We start from the raw sequence: 25,425 nt of genomic DNA on the forward strand, positions 1-25,425 counted from the left end.
ATATCCCAATTCAACTGACAGAATTGTTGCTTTTTCTTGTCATTCAAATCAGGATACAAACTTCTCCTGGCTCAAACAATCTTCCTTTCTCCGTCCATTTCACCTTCCCACTTCTGCAGAATTGTTTCATTATCTTTCACGATATTGTTGGGGCCCCGAGTGGCCGAGCGGTCTAAAACGCTCACCGTTCCAGATCACTGCCATCTCACCTCTGTCTGTGTATGTTCGAGTCCAAGGCTCCGCTAGCGTGGGTACGTGGGAAAGCCTGCCAGTAGCTTCTCGTGGGTCGGTGGTTCTTTCCTGGGTTTTCCAGGGTTCTTCCTTCACCAGTTATACTGGCCGCCATATATGGCCTATCTTGTGCTGAAAAATGGCGTTAAACCCTAGAACAACAACAACAGTATTGTTTATCTGAGTCTTCCCGACATTAGTTTTCTGCAAGGATCCTCGATGACCCTCCCCCCACCCCCCGGTCAGTTGAATTACTTTCACTTTCTCTTCTAAACTGAGAATTTTTCTTTTCCTCGATGACATGTTGATCTTTTTGCAGTAAATTATTCATGTTGCCAACTACAATACTGATAAAACAATTTTGTATGCATCTAAACAAATTGCCGTGTTTTTTTAAAGGAAGTGATCTTGTCACATGATTCTTCAGTAGCAGTCTGGTACCCTTTTGTTTTTATAAATTTCTTTACACTAAGTGAGAGAAGCCAAAACGGCTTTGATATGTACCATTAACATCACGCAGATTTGACCTCGCGGCCATTAGGATTTGTAATTTTGACAGTTATTGTCAGTAGTAATAGCCACTGATTATCAAAGTGAACAAGCTCAACATCTTACTAAGGGAAGCCATAATCAAACCATTTTCCTGCTGACTTATGTATTATCAGCTTGGGTATTGTACGTCGATACTGCCACTTCTCAGCTGTTACTACTGTTCAATAATTGTAATTTTATCAGTGACTAAACTGGACATCTTATGATAACACAACAGTAAGGCTAATTGGATTACATGTACTTACCCTTTTGTATGGATTAAAATTTGAGCCTTTCCCGGTTTTTATGGAATAAATTTGGCTTCTCGTGAGGCGTAAATTATATAATATTAACCATAGTGGTAAATGTACTTTACTCAACACTTCTTTCAGTAACGAAAACCTGACATCGGGGAAACAAATCGGATTACTTAACACACGTTATGAATAAAATACTGGTTCTGGATACATATTCAAATGAAATGCGGCCGCTTGTGACAGGTAAATTTTATATTATTACACTAATATGCTGGCCGCTGGTCGCGTTAGCTGGGTGGCCTTTCGCGAGGGGTACTTTTGAACACAAACTCATCGGTGCCAACGGATTCTGGCCGTAAGGAGCAGGTGGCCGCTGGTCAGGGGGGCCGTTCAAGAGGGGGACTACTGTACACTATTATAAAAAAATTAAAATACATGGTAAGCATCTTTGATGTAAGATAACCCTGGGGTAATGTCTGCTGCTACTGTCATGAATTTTTGTTCCTTCTCTCAGTCAGTGATTACTGGATGGGCACAAAAGGGTTGTACAAAGGTCACACCTGGGCTGTGAAGCTTCCTGACAGAATGGCATGGATAACCCTTAAGTTTCTTCAGCAGATACTGAAGGACCCCAGCACTTCACATGACACCACTCTGTTGTCAGCCAATTGAATAATCTGAAATATAGTGGCTCTTTATCCATGACCATCTACCTTCAAATTGCCTCTGGCAATAAGTGTATAAACTGCCCTGAGGATACTTCTGAGCTCTAAGCAGAACTTTTTACTGTTTATAGAATCTACAAGTTACAGAAGTATATCATGGTGGTCAAGAAAGCTCTCTCTCTCTCTCTCTCTCTTTGATGGGGGAAGGGGGGAATTGTTGCTAAGATTATTGAAAATCACGATTTCCAAAACCTGACCATGATGTGGCTGTATTTGGGAGTCATGTGACATGTCATGTTATGGAAAGTACACAGATGCTTCAACTAGACATTAAAAGTCTGAATTGCTTATTGTTTTATTAGTGTCTATTCTAATTGCACTGGTTTGCTATGCTCAGTCTATCATTCTTACCCATTCTCCTAATCCCATTCTCCTAATCCTATATATTGCAAAAATTTCATAGTCCAAAAATAATAATTATATACTCTGTATATCCCATAATATTTAATGTTTGAGAGGTTAAGAATCTGCATGTCATGCTGCTGAATTTTAATAGTCTCATGACAGTATGAAACAAATTTGAGTAACATACTGCAGTAACATCCACCTCCGCTTTATTAACATTTTTTAGTAAAAGATACATTTGTAGTCTAGTCAGTCATGTGACCATAATATGGTGCTGTAACAGGATTAACCTGAATGGATGCTTGGATTAAATGACAACACAACACAATGTGATGAAAAATGGAAGTTTATGAAATGATAAAAATTTGTATATACTCTACAATTACAGTGATTCTTTCATGCTCTAACCATATGACTCATTCAGTTACTTTACACAAACATTCACAAATGGGAAAACAAAAATATGATTCATATATTCAAAAATGAAGGTAAGATTCATACAATCTCATGTAATGAAAGTAAGATTTAAATGATCTCATTTAATGAAAGTAATATATTTAAATGATCTCTTGTGATGAAAGTAAGATTCAAATAATCTCATGTAATGAAAGTAAGATTTAAATGATCTCATGTGATGAAAGTAAGATTCAAATAATCTCAAGTAATTAAAGTAAGATTTAAATGATCTCATGTAATGAAAGTAAGATTCAAATAATCTCATGTAATGAAAGTAAGATTTAAATGATCTCATGTAATGAAAGTAAGATTCAAATAATCTCATGTAATGAAAGTAAGATTTAAATGATCTCATGTAATGAAAGTAAGATTCAAATAATCTCATGTAATGAAAGTAAGATTTAAATGATCTCATGTAATGAAAGTAAGATTCAAATAATCTCAAGTAATGAAAGTAACTCAGTTGTACTGAATTGAAACAACATCGTCAACTGAAACAAATATGTTCAATTGTAATCAACATAACAATTGTCCCAAACATGTGACTCGTGACTCAGTCATTTGTACAGCCTGTATGATTCACAACCATGTATGACTCATAAATACTTGCAAACGAAATATTTTGACCTGGTTCACGTGTCCATTGTCAAACCACAGAGTTATCCTAAATTCTTGGGTTGTTCCACACTTGTATTGGCCACACACACCCTTCATGGATCCATCATGTGCACAAGTTTACAAATCAGCAGTTTCTGTCCTTGTATGGCCTTGATGGTCACGCCTGCTTCCATACCCATACAGACATACAGATGGCCAGACCGACAGCCTGATATACCCGCACACACATGCACACAGCTAAAATAAAACCAAACTGGTCATAATGACAGGTATGGCATTAAAATCTATAGATATATGCTACTAAATTAAACTTTTAATAGCAACTTGTAACAATTAAAAAAATCACGTTTTAAATCCTCATAGTGGTAAAGCAACATTACGACATAAAAAACTGAATACGCTTCACATATCAAGTAAAATAAAAATATGACACTTACCCCTATGGCTGTAGAACAAAAATGGAGAACGTACACTCCTTGACAAGATCCAAAAGACCAGTTTGTCAGTTAGAGAAGAAACTTGCTTTAAGTTTACAAGAGAATGAGTAATGGTAAGGGTAAGATACCCATGATGTTAGTGTCTCTCGCCATAAGTGATCTACGATGAGATACATGTTAGTTCAGTCACTTAACTAGAAAAACAATTATCCACCCAAGGTAATGTTGTATGCATGTATGACGAAAATGATCAAATCGTTGTAAGGCGAAACACATTATTTCTTGCCATATTCTGTGACAGGTGCTGTTTATCATTGGTAGCAAAGTTTCGCTAAGAGGCAGATATGGAACAACAGTATAATATTGAGGTTATGTTAAGGCAATAAAAATGACTGCATGTATGATGAATCTACTGAACAAGGTAGTAAAACCTATAAGAGCTGAGACGCAAGTCAAATAGAAAGTTAAACTTCTGAAAAAATTTGGATTCGAAACTGACAAAATCAGTGAAGGAAAAGTGTTATCCCACCTTCAAGAAATCACTTGAAAGCTGCAAATTTGCTTACAATCAAGTCAAAATTATGAATTTTGAGAAAGGGTTAAGTAAGCTTTGGAACACAGCCGGCCGTGATCTGTCATAACTTTGATATCCTCTGTTCCAAACTGGCCACATCTGACTATACAGTTCATTCAGTAACATGCTCACTTTTATCTTTGGGTGGAGGTAATAGTAATAGAAAGTTGTGTCAAGGATTTAGTTGCACTTTTCTTTTACTTGCATTTTTTATTTGCTTTATTTTCTAAACTTCTTGATGACCTTTTGCTCTTACTTAAGATAAGTCATTATGAAGCTAAGAGAATTGAGTGTTGAGTGCAAACAGAATGTGTGATTACAATATTTTAATTTCTGACCAGAAATTTTATCTGGGGTTGCAGAATTTTGTTTTGATGTCAGAGGTGTGGACAGGGTCATATAAGGAGTTGATAACTGAAAGCATATTGGAAACTGGATTGGGACCTGAAAATGGTCACCAAAATTTACAAATGTATACACCCAAAAAATAGAGACCAGTATCATGTGACTATTTATAGCCAATCACATGTTAGAAAAATGTGGTCCATTTATAAAATTTGGAATTATTTTATCTTAAAGTTTTTGAAAGGTATGTACAGAATTGTGCTATTTGCTGTCATGATATAGTGTACCAAAAAACTAGTGTTCATTATTATGCAAGAAAGCGTTCTACAACACACTTAACATTCTTTTTCAAGGTATCATTGAAAATGAAGACCTTGTGGTACGTCATTTGTTCACCCTTGGGGAGATAGCCCAGTTGAACCCAGCCAAGATAACGAAGCACATTTTCCTCTTAGTGCAGAGCGTGATTGCATCACCTTGTATTACCCCATTATCATCCCAGTCTCTGCAGAATTCCCAGGAAACAGTGAAATCATCTCAAGCATCCACCACTACTACTCCAGGAACAAATAATGGTATGAATTGTCTTCCTTTACTAGCCAGTTGTGCCTATCACAAATCATAACTGTGCATTGTTAGTAAATTGTATATTTAATTAGGACTTGAAATGTGTATTCTGTTGCTTCTTGATATAGTTGAATACTAGCGTAATGTTCAGGAAATGTTTTATTTGCTGACATGCAGCCTTGCATCTAAGCTCTTAGCTCTGGTTATTGGGCTGCATTAGTATGAAGGTTACTCCCTTTCTATACAGTCGTTTAGTATAACGAATCAGTTATGTTCTACAGTATAACACAAATCAAAAGTAGGTCTGTGTCTAGTGTCCAGTTGTGCAGTTAAATGTACATTATGAGTTTAATGTTGGAATCTGTTTTGGATTGTATGTTCTTGTACATTCTCATCCCATCATGTAATATATCCTGTTACTTATACTTGTGATTTTTTGTTCCTGTTTGCTTTGTTGTTGACCAAAATTAACTCAGAATGAATTTAGTACTTAAAATTGAGAACACTTGTCAACCTGAGAGAAAATAGTATGATTTAAGTATTGTAGCACTCTCAGAGGAAAGCTAATAACTAAAAGTTATCCAGAATTTCTTTACATATTAAAATAAAAAATGTTCATTTTATGCACCCACCATAAGGCAGATTTGACTGTCCATCCATGTATCTGTTATCAATTTTGTTTCTTGATAGTGACTTTAGTTATCCAACATCCACAGTTACCAAACTTTGTTGCTACCGCATGGTGGCAGCAGATTCCAAATGTTCTATGTGCAGTTCTAATGACCCTACTCCCCAATCTAAATTTCCAAATATATAAAATGGAGTTGGAATATGCGGAGGAAACTCGGATTAGAAAACGGACTGCTATTCGTCTTAAGACAAATTTGTAGTCCAAATTGTTGAATCTCAGAGCTGAAATAAGAAATTGTCATCCCTTGTATTATATATAAAAAAATTATACGAGCCCCTGTATCGATACAGGTTTTGGGACTGGTTTAATCAATTACAAGAAGACAAGATGATTTTACAGAAAATTCAGTCTTTGTTTATACAACAGTATATCATTTTGAAAGTCTTTCGTCAAAACTAAATCAACCCTTCTGAAAATGTTTTTTAAATGATGGATTTTTAACCAGATTGTCTGAAGGAGATTAGGTTGTTTGAAAAATCTTGTTTGGGATTTTTATTGGCACAGATAAATTCAGGGTTAAACTCTTTTCTTTACAAGACAAGATTCTAATTATTTGCGTTTATTTTATTTTTTTTATACTGTAGTAGATGTTACTTTCTGTGAGATGCATTTATATATATTGCTATAGAATTCTTTAGAATTAAAGGTTTGAAAGGAAACAAAACTAATTTATGTTCATGTTGTTCCCGCTTGGCAACATAACGCAGGTCAGCAAAATAAAGTTAGAATTTTTATTCTGTACACTGAAATGACTTTACATGCCAATTTATAGGAATATAATCAAACTTGTTTTGTGTGATACATTTTGTGGTTTGTCAGTGCTGGATTAAACCCTCTGGAGGCCCTTAGCAGTCGAAATCTTGGGGCCCCCCTCACAAATTATCTTCTAATACGTTTTTAATTTTACCAACCAACAATTTTAATAAACCAATTTTATTGCACAAATATTAACAATTAATAATATTATTAAAATTATTAAACAAACATTGTCGCTGGTCCCCTAAAAGGCATGGGGCCCATAGGGCGGTGCCTACTCTGCCTATTTGTTAATCCAGCACTGGGTTTTGTATAAGATCATCCTTTTTTACTTCGATGTTTTTGGAGAGTCTTGAAAGAAAAACATCTTTAACTTTAGAAAATACATGTTTTATAATCTAAAATGTTCTTTTATTCCATTCAATAATGGTCATATGTGAACCTTGAAAAAAGTAATTTCATCCTGGAAATGACCTGGAAATTTATCTTTAGAAAAGCTCGGGAACCATGAATTCTTCATTACAGACCTGAACCAAACTTTGTGGATTGCTATATTCATTTTGGGATGAAAAGTGCAAAGGCCAAGGTCACTGAATGAAAGAAGAAAAATGTTTTCTTCACCAAAATCAGTTATCTACATAGAGGACTATAAAACAAGTTGATATTATGTTCCATTTTTGGTTCTCTTGTTTTCATGAGTTTAAATATATGCTTTGCTCAAAAGTTTTTACAAACTTTATTTTTGTACAATTTTAGATACAGTTGAGAGTAGTCAAGGCTCACAACAGACAAGTGAGAGCAGTCAGAGTTCTCAACAGACAAATGAGAGTAGTCAAGGCTCACAACAGTCATCACAGTTTTCTCAGCCAACCCAGGCACTCTCACAGTTCCGTGGCTCAAAAATGTCTAACAGAGTCCGAGCTTTTGCCTTCATTACATTAGGTAATCTAACCATCTAGTTACATAACAGTTTTTCACCCAACCCATCTAAGATGACTCTCATAAGAAATGATTATAGCTGTTTGGTGCCTGGCAGGCTGGGCTGTTATTAGAGGAAGGTACCCCCTCACCCCCACCCACCATCTATTTTTATAATGGTCCGCAAGAGGGATCTCTGAATAAGAATGTGCATAAAGAAAATATGGTCTTGCAAGTTCACATAAAAATTTGAGACTTGTTATTCAGAAACAAAAAAATTCATCTATAATCAGAGATAAGTATTTTGTATGTTCCTGACAGATACGCTAATAGTTACCAGAATGTTTACGTCAGGAAAAAATAGAAACAAATAAGATATTTCCATTATTATTTGTTATTAGTGTGCTGCATTATCCATCATAAACAAGTTCCCTAAACATTTCGTCTGGGACATGCATGAAATTAAAAGGGGTACCAGTCTGAAAATGTTGTGGCAAAATGGGAGTCAACGGCAATGGAAGATTGTCCTTCTCTAGCCAGCATTTTACATTATGTGTTAATATTAAGTTTTTTTTCCAAGCAATTTTGTGAGCCAGTAAGATTCAATGATAGTTGTATTATTTTCATTATGATTAAAAATATTACAGTGCATAGTCAGTATTGGTAATTGTCATTGCAGCAAATTTTCTGTGCATGCTATCATCATCATCAGTCATAATATGTTTTGTCTTCTCAGCATTAGCAAATCAGGAGACATCAGTACTGCTTTTCCAATGGCAGAAATGAGTGTTTAAAGTTTGGTGTTAAATTCTTTGATATTTGCCTTCATTTGCATGCTCAATTTTGACACTACATTGATTTTACAAAAATGTTTTGGATTCCAGATTGTTCTTATAGTGTCAGATACTTCAGATTCATTCATTTAAATAAGATGCACTACTTAGAAACTCTGCTTTGTGTTCACAAACTGTATGAAAAGAAGGTTAGGCTGAGTTTATTGTCATGCATATCAAGATAAAGGCTTGGGGCCAGGGTGCATGAGCGCGCAATTCGTGAACAATTTTTTATACAGATTCAAACATTTGGAAAGTATTGATGCATTTAGTCCTGCCAACCCTTATGATTGTGCCATCTTATGAAATGACCCTTAAAACATGGACCAATGGAATAAAAGCAAGATCTATGGAAATAGGATTGTTGTGTTAAAATATAGATATCTGGCTTGTCTATGTTTGATTAGGATCTGGGTTTTGCATTAGATTTAGTGGAGTTAGGTAGGGAACCAGACTAACTTTACAGTAGTACCTTTGACTCTTTAAATTGGACATATTTTGGCATGTGAAGCATCAGCATGATCAAACTGCTGATTATAGATTTTTTTCTAAACTGGCATCAAGCAAGTGATACAAGTTGAAGATTAAAGAGAAAATATGCATCTTAAATTAGTGTTATTATTCAGTATAGAAGAATAAAAAGAAATATTAAGATTTTTGTGAGTAAAAGCAGGAAGAGACACAATTATGTTAAATGAACATTTGTCAATTTTAGTGTATCTTATGTGGGAGATACAGTTGCCGATGTTGGTATGTGAAATCGAAAATAATTCAAAGAATTATGTCAGAATGAGAGATTGCAACAATACATTGAGCTGCATAGGGTTTGTAACTGAAGTTTGTGCAGCTGAACTAAAGGTAAATAACGTCAGTGTGTACTTTACAAACTTTCATTTGAATGTATTATTTACTGGCACATCAGTTTCGAATACCAAACTTTTAAATAAACATTTCCAACTTTACAATGATGGTGCTGGATAACTTATTACACCTTACTGACAACTGGTCAAGCTTAGGGAAAAATGTCAACTGCCTTACCAAGATGGGCTTGTTATTGTTGGTATGTGTGCATTTATTTTGAACTAATTTGCATAATGTCATGACATGTACATTGAAGTTATTAACTTCCACTAAATCAAGTACATCTCATGGACTCGAATCATAGGCACCACTGCCCAAATTGTCCTCTTTTAACCATTCTTGGTATTGGAAGCTTCTAGAATTGCACAATCTGGAATCTTGTAACATTATGGATCTTAGCCGTCAACTTGAGCAAAAAGGCTGATATTTTGCTCTATGGTAACCTCAACAAATCACAGTACACATGGTGTGAAATTACACATTCTGCAAAAGCATTGGGGGGGGTTCAGAGTTCAAAATTCTCATGTATGGATCATATATAAAAATAAAGGACAAATCAATAGTGCTTCACAAATTTGAAAACAGAAGAATATGTTCTTGATGTAGGATTTGTGGAGTTGAATCACTCTGGAATGTTAGACATGCAGACTAGTGTGTGTTGTATGTGTAACTTGTCAAAGTATTTTGTGTTTGTATTCTGCTAATCCATATGGATTTTGCCCATTGTCCAGGGTTTGGCAGGTATCGATTAGTGGGACAGAAATCCAAAATAATGACTACCTGATAAAATGGAATACAACAAAAACAAGAAGAAGGGGGACACTTCCAGATGTGAAATTGTTGAAACCTCCATCAAAAATTATACACGAGAGAGAGATTTTTTTAAATAAAATTAATGCCACATAGACTAAATAAAGAAAGTAAGGAATTCACATATGGCTGTTCAGTTTCAACATACATGGTACCCTGGGAAGGCAGTTTTTAATAATGCATACTGCAGGCTACTCTCATTACTCCAAGTCTACTCCATGTTGAAAGTGCCTTCCCCAAGTCACAGGTATGTTTTTCAGGATCAACCCATAGGCTGTTTTATTTGCTCTGCAGGAAAATTATGTCTCCAGCATGAGGACTTGGCCAAGAAATGTGTAGCAGCTCTGGCTCGTGAGCTTGAAACATCCCCTGATCCAGCTATTCGAAACAATGTTGTAATGGTCTTGTGTGATCTGTGTGTAAGGTAAGCTCTAATTTAACAGCAATGTTGTAATGGTCTTGTGTGTAAGGTAAGCTCTACTTTAACAACAATGTTGTAATGGTCTTGTGTGATCTGTGTGTAAGGTAAGCTCTACTTTAACAGCAATGTTGTAATGGTCTTGTGTGATCTCTGTGTAAGGTAAGCTCTACTTTAACAACAATGTTGTAATGGTCTTGTGTGATCTGTGTGTAAGGTAAGCTCTACTTTAACAACAATGTTGTAATGGTCTTGTGTGTAAGGTAAGCTCTACTTTAACAATGTTGTAATGGTCTTGTGTGTAAGGTAAGCTCTACTTTAACAACAATGTTGTAATGGTCTTGTGTGTAAGGTAAGCTCTACTTTAACAACGTAAGTGGGAAAATGAACATTCATATATTATTGTTCAGTCAGTATTTTACCAGTTCTTAAACAGAAAGATATCCCTGACTTAAAAGGTCACTGAAAATTTCCCTGGCTTTTTATTATATTTTTTTTCTTTGTTTATTAATTATATACTTGTTTGTTTGTAACATGAAGCTTAACTTGAGAATAATATTTAGCTCTATTGGTCATAGACCAGAAGAGCTTATGGGATGGCCTATTTCACATTTTCTGATGTCCATCCATTGGTTAGCACTAGTTTGTTATCACTGCTGCTCCTAAATTACTTGGAGGATTGCCAATAAACTTGACACACATCATCCCATGGTCTAGTGGGTCCTACATGAATATAATGAAGCTCAGACATCCATTATGGCCACCACACCAACCAGTTTCAAAATCATTTAATTACCTCCTGAATGGATTTCACATCAACATGGGTCATCACTAAAAGAGTTGTCTGGTGTGTGCTGAATGAAAATTATGCTGATCTGACAGTCAGTATGGCAGCCATCTTGAAAATCTTATCACTAGAACTCCGGAATGGAAAGACATTGACTTGAGGTCTTCTATTGATGTCCTTTAGGTCCTGAATGAAAACAATTCCACTTAGACATCCAGTAAGGACACCTGGCCATCTTTAAAATCTTATCATTACTTCTGAATGGATGGTGATATTAACATTGGGGTTTCACTAAAAGGCTTGTTATGTTTAGTTGAGCATAAATTCAAAATGGCACTGATCTGACACCCACTGTGGGCTTGCTATGGTCATCCATCTTGAAACTTTGTTATAGTTTCATGCCCAGAACAAAACAATCTTATCAACGTCATGTTTTCACTGGAAGACTTATGATGTGCATTGGTCCTTAATAAAAATGCATCCACCCTGACATCCAATATTTAATTCTTGTTATAGCTACTAAATGGATGGTGATATCAGTATGAGGTGTCCATTAAAAGATTTCATATGATATACTGCCATCTTGAAAATCATTACTAGTACTGAATGGAAAGTTGTATCAGCATTGGGTTTTCACCAGAAGACTTCTTTTGACATCATAATTAGCACTAAATGAAAATGGTACCTACGTGACATACAGAATGGGCATCATGGCAACCATCTTGAAAATCTTGTTAATGCTACGTGGAGAGTCATATGAATGTGGGGTTTTCACCAGAAAACAATTATATCTTGTTGTCCCCAGAACAAAAATGTTACTGATATGACTTTAGATATGGCTGTCACAATAAACATATTGTTGGTCACATTAACATGAGGTTTTCACCAAATGTGTTTTAACGGTGTCCACTTTTTTTTAAAGTCTTGGATAGGACTTGGCCAGGGTTCGAACCTGCGACCTCCCGCATCCAAGGTGGATGCTTTAATCACTTAGGCCACCAGAGCAGTCTAGAGCATAAATATAATCAGACTAGAATGGGCCTTAATGTAGAACATAAATATAATCAGACTAGAATGAGCCTTAATGTTGAGCATGAATATAATCAGACTAGAATGAGCCTTAATGTAAAGCATAAATATATTCAGATTAGGTTGGACCTTAATGTAGAGCATAAGTATAATCAGACTAGGTTGGGCCTTAATGTGGAGCATAAGTATAATCTATGTTTGGCCTTAATGTAGAGCATAAATATATTCAGATTAGGTTGGGCCTTAATGTAGAACATAAGTATAATCAGACTAGGTTGGGCCTTAATGTGGAGCATAAGTATAATCTATGTTGGGCCTTAATGTAGAGCATAAATATATTCAGATTAGGTTGGGCCTTAATGTGGAGCATAAGTATAATCTATGTTGGGCCTTAATGTAGAGCATAAATATATTCAGATTAGGTTGGACCTTAATGTAGAGCATAAATATATTTAGATTAGCTTGGACTTTAATGTAGAGCATAAATATAATCAGACTAGGTTGGGCCTTAATGTGGAGCATAATTATAATTATACTAGGTTGGGCCTTCATGTAGAGCATAAACATAATCAGACTAGAATGGGCCTTCATGTAGAGCATAAACACAATCAGACTAGAATGGGCCTTAATGTAGTGCATAAATATATTCAGATTAGGGTGGACCTTAATCAAGATTATAAGTATAATCAGACTAGGTTGGGCCTTAATGTGGAACATAAGTATAATCTGTTGGGCCTTAATTTAGAGCATAAGTATAATCAGGCATGGATGGGCCTTAATGTGGAGCATAAATATAATCAGACTAGAATGGGCCTTAATGTGGAGCATAAGTATAATCTATGTTGGGCCTTAATGTAGAGCATAAGTATAATCAGACATGGATGGTCCTTAATGTGGAGCATAAGTATAATCTGTGTTGGGCCTTAATGTAGAGCATAAGTATAATCAGACATGGATGGGCCTTAATGTGGAGCATAAACATAATCAGACTAGAATGGGCCTTAATGTGGAGCATAAATATATTCAGACAAGGTTGGGCCTTAATGTAGAGGGAAAGCACATGAATTATATCTTGTTTGCACACTTAAAGAGGCAATAAAATACAACAGTTTTTACTAAAGCAGTAAACCCTTTGTGCACTTTTTGTCTTATATCTTTTACACAGATTCTTTCTTTTCTTTGTTCATGCTTGCACAGAAAGGAAAATGAGAGTTAAATTGATTCTGAAGTTGAAATCTGTTTTCCAGGTACACCACTACTGCTGATCATTATGTAACAAACATTGCCTCATGTCTCAAGGATCCATCTCCCCTTGTCAGAAAACAAACACTCACTTTGATAACAAGACTTCTGCAGGCAAGTAACTATCTTTGCAGCTCACAGAAATTATATACCATTATTAAATTTTGATCAGGATTGAATGCAGCCTCAGTATAGATAGTGGTTTCTGAATTGATCTATCATTGATGAACTGAAATAAAAAATATCTTTTTTGATTTATTATATCATCTCCAATTTCTTACAAATTTCCATCACCTAAAAATGGTAATGGATACAATCTCCATGTCATTTTCAGTCAAGGTCTTTGTTAAAGTCGCTTCCCAGGTGGCACTTTCTGTCTTACTGAAGGTAAACCCAATGACATCTTTGATGTTTTCATGCTGATATTAATACTGTTAATTTCAAACAGGTGTGGCTGTAAGACACACGTCAGTCATTGTGCTCCCTCTGCTTCCTAAGACTGAATAATTTTAATTGGTCAATAGCCAAAACTGGGCACTTGCACATCATTCCAGCTAGAACAAGGTCAAACATTCATTTAGCTGAACATTTTCTTAAAAATTGATCTGTTTGGTTAAGTCGCTATGTGCATTCATATTAGTTCCAATTCCAAATTTAAACGATGTATTATGATAGTGTATGCAAATAAAGTCATTGTATGTACAATATTTCCATTCAGTTTAATTTATCCAAAATGGAGGTGATTGTATATTTGCTTTTTTAATGTACTGTAAACTGCTCAAATTCCATACATGTATAATCTTTGAGCTTATGTGAAGTTTAATATCAGAATTTAAGTATTGATATGCACAAAACTGGTATCCATTTTTGCCAGATCTTTGGTTTTTGGGTTCATTTGTTTGATTGTTTTGTTTTCAACAAATCATTTCCAAAATATTTTATGATAAAATTGGACTTTATACTTGGTATATTGATCTTGTATATATCTTTCTCCCTGAATGAAGTACAAAATTCAGGAGATCCGATTATAAAGAATGTATGTTGTAAGTACCAGTCCAAGATATTTGCTGCATAGGAGACCACAGTGTATGAATGTGCCTCAGCTTTAAAGCTACATGTTACATTTTGTCTCAGTTTCTTCATGTATGCAAAACAAGTACAAATTTATCATGAATAAATTTAAGGTAGGGAATGTTGGTTTTCTCAACAATAATGGCAATCACAATGTCCATAGCTGCAACAGTGTACAGTAATGCAAAATAATACTAGAAGTTGGACTATAACTTTACATGGTCATTTCTTTGGCAGCATTCTTTCAAACTGATGGGCTGTGTTGTGTTTTTTTTTGATAATAATGTTCTTTACACAGACTTGAAGAAAGAAACTAACTTTTTGAAAATGAAATGTAGTAATTAAAATTTTACTGTGTGAAAGCCAGTTAGGAGTACACATCATGGTGTAGGCTGTCCCATGGAAACAAGAAATTGATCAGTCAGAATGCTGCAAGGAGATGTTTCAAATTGACAGCGTTCGATACCTGCAATGAATAACTCGTGCTTCATAGCAAGTTACTGCTATTGTCATTGGTATATTCCTCAGAAAACTGTTGTGTATTCACCCCGTTCTTTACTTGCTTTTTTTTTTCTTTTTTTTTTTTCTTTTCTTTTTTTGGAGAAAGAGAAAGTTCTAAAATCACACAATCTAAAAAAAATCATCTTTTCATTCTCCGTTTGTTAGGTCTTACCTTCAAACTGTATCAATAAGATTTCAGAGTCAAATATTTGGATGTGACATCGGGATTATAAATCTGGAGTTTGAGTTTAGGATTCATTTTCAGCCTATAAAAAATTGCTGTAACTAAAGTATATGTTTTTAGTATAAAATGTCTTGCTTTACCAAGTCCAGAAATGTTATTTTCTTAATACAGTAAAACCTATTATGAGAGACCATGCCTTATGCCAACAAAAAATGGTATCTCAAGACAGGTGGTCTCTCGTAGCAGGTTTGTACAAATAGATCAGTTTCCAATGTCCAGTTTCAGAACAATTTAAGGAAAAATAACCACAATCAATGTACTTATATTCTGTTCTTTATTAATAGTTCTTGCTAAAATATTGTATACATTCATCTGGAAGCAAAATTATAGAGCAGTAAAGATATACTCATGTCAATTAAACATGAAACCACATGTACATTAGAAGATCACATGTACATGTATTAGTATATGAAATTGTTTCTGATTTACTGATTTTCATTTATAGCACTGTAAAAGAAAGTTGTTCCAAAGTTTAAACCACTATTTTGCGAGTGGTCTGGTCTTATTTCACTTCTCTCAGTTACAATATTTATTTTCTCCAGTTTTAAAATTTGCCTCTTTTTAGTTGGAGGTTTGTCCATTGTTACTAAAGTACTAGGTATTAACATTATTAGTTCTCAGTTGTAATATCAACTGTAAAAGTGGTTTTGAATGGACTTTGGGAAAATATGAGAAATCTATACATATGCAGTGCTTATCTAACAATTATTGCAATAAAAAGAAACAGCTATTTCAGCATAAGTCGATGGCTTAATTCCAAAAAGACATACAGGGATTAACACTATAAACAAAGTGTATAACCTGGTCACACCAACTTGAATAGATGACATCTTGGTAATTAAGATACAAAATTACTGTAACATCGGGGGATAAAAACAAGAAACATCACATGCCTTTAACACTATCATTCGAATCCCATCGACGATTCTCTCTTGCTGGTTTAATAGACGATGACCATATTCAGCCCCAGGTAATACGGATTAACTCTAAAGACAATATACACAACCACTGCTTTAACTTCGGCATTACAATGGCAATTCACAATATGTTCATCAGCCTGGTTTATGGACTGAAGCATCCATCGCCAGTAGCCAGAATCATTTTTTTATTTTTATTTTTTTATTATTTTCTTTTTATCAGAACAATCTTTTCTAATCAAGCAGTTTGTTGTTACAAATGATTACATAAAAGTCAGTGATCTTTGTCTCTGTTCTCACGATATGGTCATTCATAGAGTTGGGTACTGGGTCCTACTCCATACATATCAGCAGTAACTATGATAAATCCTGCATCCAGGCTAAGTGCTGGAATAATCTAGATGTACTTTAGTCTGATTTACAATAGAAAATATAAAACATAATTTTTTATACCTACAACATTTCAGACATCAATAGCCAGGCTATTTTTTTCTCCCTGTAAAATGATAAAAGTGGTAATTTTTACAGGGATTAAATAAAGTACGGTAGAGTTTATCCCCCTTTTGCAATGCAGTTGTTTATAGCAGTGTCATTTTTACAGGGATTAAATAAAGTATGGTAGAGTTTATTCCCCTTTTGCAATGCAGTTGTTTATAGCAGTGTCATTTTTACAGGGATTAAATAAAGTACTGTAGAGTTTATCCCCCTTTTGCAATGCAGTTGTTTATAGCAGAGTCATTTTTACACGGATTAAATAAAGTATGGTAGAGTTTATCCCCCTTTTGCAATGCAGTATAGCAGTGTCATTTTTACAGGGATTAAATAAAGTATGGTAGAGTTTATCCCCATTTTGCAATGCGGTTGTGTATAGCAGTGTGAAATGCACCTTTCGCCAAGACATTGTGGTTGCTGGTTGTGTTCATCAGGTGGTCACTCACGACAATGTTTATATAACAAATGTGATCAATGCATTACTATTGTGGTCGGAAATGACAGGTGTTGTTCTGAATAATTTTCAAATAATATGAAGAAGATTCTGAGGATGAATAAGCAGTTTTCTCTTTTTTTGAGAGACGTGCAGGATCAATATGTGACAGTGTTTAATGACTGCAGTTATTGTTTATATAGGAGGACTTTCTGAAATGGAAGGGGGTCTTGTTTTATCGGTTCATCACCACACTGCTGGATGACTGCAAGGAAATTGCTGATTTTGGTGAGTTCTGTTACTCACACACTCATACATTTTAAAATTACTTTAAATACTATGTGGTAATAATTCTTTCAATTCTAAGCATAGTGTTTTAATTTCTTAATGCATATTTGTCAGGTGATTAAAATTGGGTTCTTTTCAAACATGTTCATCTATTTAGCATCATCATTTATTACTTTGTGTCTACTGGTATCAAGCCCCATTTTACTGTAGTTTTTATGTGTGCTACAGATCTTCCTTATGTAACATTTCAAAGTTTCTAAATATTGAACCTAATTTTCACATCTTATGCAAATCATTTTGACCAAGCTGTACCCATGTACTTTTGGTACTGTTGTATTGAAGAAAGCACAATATTTCTAATTTCTAGTATAATAATTTTTTGCACAAGCAGAAATCTTGTTTCTGGTATATTTTTCGCACAAATTTGCAAGATGAAGCTTAGTAAAAGCTATAACCAGTCTCACACCCCAGCTGACAGCTCATTAGACAAAAGTATCTTGTATCATTCATAATTTCTATTAATAATTTCTTTATAGGCACTTTAGACTGGTTGTTCTTGTTTGATCAGTCATAGACAACCTTTCTAGAACTAATGAGAACTGACAGTATGGCAAAAATGTTTGTAGCGAAACTAAAGTTGTTGAATACTCTATTTTGCTGGACAGTTTTGAAGATCAGGTTTTACTGAATGTACTGAAAACTTCAGGTTTAGATCTCTATGAATTTAACTGTGAACAGATTAAAGTAATCATACAGAAAACAATGCATTTGTGTATATTGCCTTTGTGCAGTATTTGCTGGTTGTGAAATCCACTGGTCAAGATTAGAAAATTATCCCGTCTTTCTCCTACTGACAGACAATCTTGACAATTCAAAATGAAATCCTGACCCTGAACATTGTATTCATAGAGTGACCATAAGTGCAAAAAACAATTTGATTTCCTTACCACTTTTTTTTGTTTTGCAAACACCCAAATTTTTTTTTGCAAATCTTAATACCAGAGCTGTTTGTTGTTTTGTTAAATTTTAAGTGAGAGGTGATGTTAAGTTTTATAGATTATCGATTCCCCACTATTTATTTGATTTCAGCTGAGTTCTGTTTGGTTCACCTGTTGATACAGAGACATCCCAATATGTTCTTCCAGCATTTCATGGAATGTATATTCCACTTGAACTCCTACGAAGATCATGCAGGTAATCCCAGACATGTCCATTAAATTAATTACCTTATATCGTGGGTGCCATATATGAATTTCAAGTTTACACTGTTTTTTTTTTTTTTTTAAATCTTTATAAGTTCCACTCCATATGAAATGAAGAATGTTAAATAATTTCTGTTTTCTAATCTTTGGTGAATAAAATTCATATCAAATGAGGAAAACTCTATTATTCCAGTTATCAGACAGTAAAATGTGCTTATGTATCACAGTTGTAATGATGACGTTGTATGCAAATATGTCATCTTGCAAAAAAAAATCAGTTGTAATGATGACATTGTACACAAATGTGTCATCTTGCAAAAAAAATCAGTTGTAATAATGACATTGTACACAAATATGTCATCTTGTAAAAAAAATCAGTTGTAATAATGACATTGTACACAAATATGTCATCTTGCAAAAAAAATCAGTTGTAATGATGACATTGTACACAAATATGTCATCTTGCAAAAAAAATCAGTTGTAATGATGACATTGTATGCAAATATGTCATCTTGCAACAAAAAAATCAGATGTAATGATGACATTGTATGCAAATGTCATCTTGTAACAAAAAAAATCAGTTATATTGATGACATTGTATGCAAATGTCATCTTGCAACAAAGAAATAGGTGTTTAATGTAATTAAATAATGTTTACACAAAGAATGGAGTCCAGCCAGGGCTTGAGATGTGGGTCAGTTCAAGGTCAGTTCAGTGGACACACACACTAAGTTGGATTAGTGATCAGCCAATCAGAGACAAGGGTCTGCTGTACTGACAGCAGTCATTCACTTTGCAAGTGATCAGCATCGAGAGTGGTCTGTTTTTGTTTTCGTATCCTCCACTGCCCCAACCGCCGCCTGCAGTTCTGTTACATCTGGCTCACCCTTCGCCTGCAGGTCTTATGACTAACCTCCCACTAGCTTACTAATTCCACTATCTCTGGAGGTGGCAACCAGGCCCCTCGTACTGAAAGGCTGCTCTTGCCGTATTTTCTTCAGTGGTATTCACCACTATTGCATCATCGAACATTCTGTCCCCAGTCCACTCGACTTATAGGCATAACAAGTTGTGGCGACTCTGCCTCAATACAGCTGCAATTCTGCCTTAACAGTTATGTCAGTCAGTCATACTGGCGAGTCTGCCTCAAAACATCGGCAATTCTGCCTGGACATCAGTCATACTGGCTATTCTGCCTCATAGATAGGCATGTTGGCCATTTGGCCCTGACATCAGTCAGACTGGCGATTCCGCCTCATAGTTACTGCATGCTTCTCTACCATCTTAACACTACTAACCTCATGCAGCGGAGGGTGAGACCCAAGGAATGCCAAAGATGTATACTTATGCTTTAATGTATCATATATGCAGTTCACCTGTCAGTCAGTCCAGCTAGAGGTACATGAGTGTTGGGTGAATGAGCAGTTTTAGTTATGGTCCACCTGTCCACCATTCCATATATTTTAGATTGTGTAAATCAGTTATAATGATGACATTGCATGCAAATATGTCATCTTGCCCAAAAAAAATCAGTTGTTTCCACAGTAGCCCTTCATTAATTACTTTGTATACATCTGCCAAAAGGCAGAGTGAATAATGTTGTCACTTCCATCCATCCATCAGTTACCATGTTTATTTCCACACAATAACTTAATTTTTTTTTTACTTTGTAACTTTTCCCAAGGAAGAGACTTATTGTTTTTGGGGTCAAAAGATGAAACATCAAGGTCATTGACTGAAAGAAGAAAAATCATTGTCACATAATAACATTAACTCTGTGCCACAGATCTGGAAGAAACTGTGGATGACTTGATTTTGGGATCAAGTTGTTTTAAATTATTTAATTGTTACTAAAAAAAAAATTGGAGTTTTGCACAATGGTTTTTCGTTTCAGAGTAAGTTAATGACCGAATTGGGTCATAGTAAGTCCAATAAAGTAATGGTTTCTGCACAATAAGTTTAGTTCAAGACTGAGTTTATCATTTACAGTACTGTTGCTAATTTATGTTCCACCCGACAGTACAGACTATAGCGTCACCCATCATGGCCACCTGGATGTCAGATCAGCACCATTATTATTTACCATCTTAGGATGATCAAATGCAGCAGGCATGCACAGATGTAAACCACTGGGGATAGGAGAAAGTAAATGCCCTAGGGCCTTGAAAGGTGTTCAACCTTTCACAGTAACATACCATGTTAATAAAAATAGCTGGATGACCACCGTGATTATGTTAGAATGGTTTGAAACAAATTTTCGGCCTCAAGCCAGAGCACATTGTACATCTGTAGGCCTGCCAGAAGACTGCAAAATTATATTTATTCCAGACAACTGTTCAGCTCACCCCAAAGCTGAACTCCAGTGCAAGAAAAATGTTTATACAGTGCATTTACCCCCAAACTGTACATCATTTATCCAACCCCAAGACCAAGGAATACTGTGATCTATGAAGGCTAAGTATCACTCACTTTTCATACAATGTATGTTAGATGTGGTTAATGCTGGCAAGTCTTTACATACATTTATTAAAGAATTCAGCATGACAGACATGCTGTGGTTTATTGCTCGTTGTTGGGAGAAGGTACAAGCGTCAACACTAAAGAAAGGCTGGCATAAGTTGTGGCCTGCTTTGATGTTTGAAAATTCACCTGATGAAAGTGTTGGCAATGATTTCACTGGATTTAATGTACCAAATGAGGAAGAAGCTGTTCATGAGTTGCTTGATTATGAAAATAGTGTTACAGGACCTGTTGCCAAGGATGTAGCAAGTAAAATTAATGAAGAAAATCTGGCAAAGTGGATGAATATATTTGAAATCTGTTGTTTATCAACACACTGATTCTGAAATTATAGATGTTGTTCTGAATCCTGATAAAAACAATGAAAATGATGAAGATAACAGTGATGAATATGAAACAGATAAAGCTGAAAGACTTACTATTGACAAATTAATTGAGTAGTCAGGTGAATTAATCAAAGTGCTAGAGCAACATACCTGCGTGACAGAACAAGATCTAATGAATTTTTATTTGATGCATGAAAAGTTAAACAGGGAAAGATCAAAACACATGAAACAACTTCGCTAAGATTAAATATTTAAAAATATAGCCAGAGCAATACATCTGAAAATCTTGTGGCTTCAACTTCAAGTACCCCGGATGTCCCACCTGCAGCATCAGATATCCATGGTGAAGCAACCAACTATGTAACAGACAGTAATCCTGACAGCCCTTAACTTCCAGACCTTTGTGATTAACTCTATAGTTCCAGTAAATTTCTCACACTTCGAGAGTGGTAGTACAGCAACATTATAGGCAAGAACAGGAATTAATAAGCTCATTTAGATTATACCTGAATTGTTGAATTATTATTACGTGACCTTGGTTGGTCCAGCATAACTGTTAATCCAGCAAGGCTTTGGAACCAAAGGTGCCAAAAAATTTGTGGTTTAACTGTATCAACATAGTGTTTTCACTAGAAGACTTTGAGTGATGTCTAGTTGGTAATAAATAAAAATGGTGCTGATCTGACATCAAGTATGGCTATGATGGCAGCCATCTTGAAAATGTTATTGCTCCTACTAAATAGAAAGTCATATTATCATCAGCGAATTACTAATTATGACATCTAGTTGGCTCTAAATGGAAATGGTGCCAACCTGACATCAAATATGGCTGCCACAATGAACATATTGAAAATTTTGTCAGTAGTTCTCATGAATGGATGGTCATATCAGCAAAATCTTTTTATTGCGTCTAGTTTATCCTAAGTTAAGATGGTTCTGATCTTACCTCCGGTATGGTTTCTTCAGTGGCTTATTTGAAAATCTTTATCTCACATATTTCAGAGATGGTTTCAGCACTCTGCAATTAAAAAGAAAAAATGAGTCTTATATTGAATTCCTGGAAATTCTTTTCAGGCATTTGAGCTTCAGTCCCTTAATCAGACTTGTTTTGTTTTTACTTTTTACATAACAAAAGCTTATTATCTTTCAGTGTTCAATAAATTTCCTCAGACAGAAAGAGAAAAGGCCATGTTTTCACTGAAGGGTGACCAGAATGCGGAGTAAGTTGCTTGATGCATGCAAAAAAGAATCCACTCAGGGGCTACTAATATTTGAAATCTTACAAAAATAACATTTAATATTTCTTATATTAAATTGCAACTCCATCTCATAGATGAATGGAAGGATAGATGTGTTATACATTTTGAACCTCCACTATTCATGGGGACTGAAGAATGATTCAAATAATCAATAATCTGAATTCTTGACTCTATATACACCTCTCCCTCAATAACTCAAGCACAACGGGGTCCACAAACATAGACCGCACTATAAGCGAGGGCGCGAGTTACCAAAAGAAATCCAAAAATTGAAAAAATATGCTTTTACATTGAGAAACCGCATGGGGGGTAGTGAACTGGGCTATTTAATGACTGAATCCTCGTTTTACAATCATGTCGATAATAATTGTTAATACCGTGCTTTTTCTAGTGAACTTGTTAATTATTCTGCGTAAATAACATTTTCAAAATGTCCAACATGTGAAAGATCGCTCCAACTGGTGTCATCACAAGTACGCGAAAATGTGTATTGTCACTGCTTTTTGTTTTGTTGATTAGTCTGGTTCCAGGAGTGGTATTTAATAATATACTGTCAAGTCGGAGTCAACAGAGCAGGGAACTAGACTAACTGTTGATACACCACCAAACAAGATTCCTTTTTTCTTCAAAACTAGCAACATTTATTTCATGAGACAATCATCTACGTTGAAACAAAAATTGTGTATTGTTCAGTTAGTACAGTATTGCGGTCGTGATTTCATTGGAAGTAGTAGTGAAACTTCTTATCAAACTTGAGGATATCTCTAAGTGCCAGTTCAGGAATTCTCTGAAACTCGCTTGCCCACATTGGTCTGTATCTGTGAAACCAAGCTCTTTATTTGTTTCACTTGATTGCCTTGCTATCTTTGATCACAGTTATGAATGAATCTGTTAATTAAAGGTAGTTTATGTTACATATACAGTAACATTTATAAGTGTTCGATTGATCAACTGAAGTGAGTTCACCTGACATAGGACTGGGGCTGCCAGATTTTAAGTATGTAGGATTTGCTTGCCTTTTAACTTTTCTTTTTTTCAACCTACTTTATTTGATTCAAACGACATAATTAATGTGATAGTACACAGAAGGCCAGCTTTTAATTCAGTGCAAAAATAAAATAAATATTTCTGCAAGTTGGTTATGAAAACACAGTCGGCACTTTATTAGGTTCTCATAGAAATGCTTGCGGACATAGCTGTTACGGTAGATTGACACATTTTACGTTTCAATACACATTGTATTTATGATGATTACACTTAAGAGGAACTACAAGACAGAATTAAAACACAAATTTCACTTAATAAAAATTATTTAATTGGCATTTAAATATTATTGTGCTTCCTACGCTAGGCATAAATGACATTTTCATTGATTGAATTTTCCTTGAATATCTTTAATTACGGTTTACTAAGAATGTCATTTGGAAAGAAAATGTAACCAATTATATGACTTTTAATTAAAAGTTGATAATTTCAAAATGTTGATTAAAATTTCAAGGCCCTATTTACCGTTTTCAACCATAAAATGAGCAACACATCAAAGTTTCAGTTAACAATTTTGATCACAATTTTCTTTAAGATCAAGACATAGGGATCAATTTTTGTGGTATTTTCTGGTTTAAAAATTGGGATCCACACTTGACCCCATGTTTAAATGGGTTTGCAAGTTATCAGGGCGCAAGTTATTTAGGGAGTGGTGTATCATGTTAGGCAGGTGGTATGGTATGGTTTAGGTTAAGATAAGCAGACTGATAATTGAAGTTTGGATAATAATGCTCATTTTTATGTTGATAAAGATATATAATGACATGAAGAAAAGTAAGTAGGTAATTCAATAAGCATGTAGATGGACAGAAGGACATACAAAATGCATATTTTTTTATTGTTTTTGTTCCAACTTCGGTCAGAAATAACACAGTCAGTGGCGAATAAATCAGTAGCGGGCAAGGAATAACTCTGAAACCATCAGGTTGTGGCTTTTTCTTTCTGTCTTTCTTTTTAAATATGAATTGTGACATCCAAACCAGGATACTTCCTTTCTTTTGGAGGGAATCAATTAAACATTGTTTGATTAGTATTCAGACGTCTTAAGTTGTTTTCAACAGTTTATTGTAGAACTGTAAAGTAAGCAAGACATGGGCTTTTTCCAATCTTATCCTTGTTAAATTTTAAAATTAAGAGGTTTCATTAAATGGCTATTTATTTTCTGTGATGCAGAAAAAGACAGAAATTATATCTGCTGATGTTGGACAATATGCCTGATGAACAGAAGTTCCAGCTGACTGCCAAACTGGTCCAGGAGGTAAATTGGGTGGGGAGGCATGTCTCTACAAATTGTGTGGTGTCCATTGCATGTTTAAATAGAAAGCATATTTCACAAATGCTAATTTCATACAAAATTTGTGAAACGTAAGGTATCTAATATTCTACGAGCTGATTGCAGTGTCATATTTACTATTCAGGTTGCACATAATGTCAAATGAACATGAATTTAAGATTCTATTTATTATGTAATGTTAAAGGTTCTGTTTATTATGTAAGGGTTTGCAGTGTGACATTACTAAGTTGTTATGATCTAGTGTGTGGAATGATTTTAATGACACAGTAAAGCCTGTCTTAAGAGATCACCCTTTTGCCTACAAAACATTCTCATAAAAGTCTGTGCATGAGTGACAGTTTCCAGAATGAAAATTCAGTTGCGTTTAAGAAGGAAAAACACCCACCATTACTTTATTCATGTA

The 25,425-nt window shown here is 34.9% G+C and overlaps 1 protein-coding gene across 1 annotated transcript in view; it reads left to right on the forward strand.

Moving 5' to 3' along the window:
- LOC149785286 (condensin-2 complex subunit D3-L-like) overlaps positions 1-25,425 on the forward strand; it is a 203,629-nt gene that overhangs the window by 126,694 nt on the left and 51,510 nt on the right. The window contains exons 27-34 of the mRNA XM_089979161.1: positions 4,873-5,094; positions 7,290-7,475; positions 10,250-10,379; positions 13,437-13,545; positions 17,293-17,377; positions 18,467-18,571; positions 22,576-22,645; positions 24,902-24,986. Coding sequence (XP_089835287.1) covers positions 4,873-5,094; positions 7,290-7,475; positions 10,250-10,379; positions 13,437-13,545; positions 17,293-17,377; positions 18,467-18,571; positions 22,576-22,645; positions 24,902-24,986 — 992 coding nt within the window. The remainder of the gene's footprint in view (positions 1-4,872; positions 5,095-7,289; positions 7,476-10,249; positions 10,380-13,436; positions 13,546-17,292; positions 17,378-18,466; positions 18,572-22,575; positions 22,646-24,901; positions 24,987-25,425) is intronic.

This window comes from Sinohyriopsis cumingii, chromosome 13 (genome assembly GCF_028554795.1).
Source record: "Sinohyriopsis cumingii isolate HCF-2022 chromosome 13, ASM2855479v2, whole genome shotgun sequence".
Taxonomy (NCBI): Eukaryota; Metazoa; Mollusca; class Bivalvia; order Unionida; family Unionidae; genus Sinohyriopsis; species Sinohyriopsis cumingii.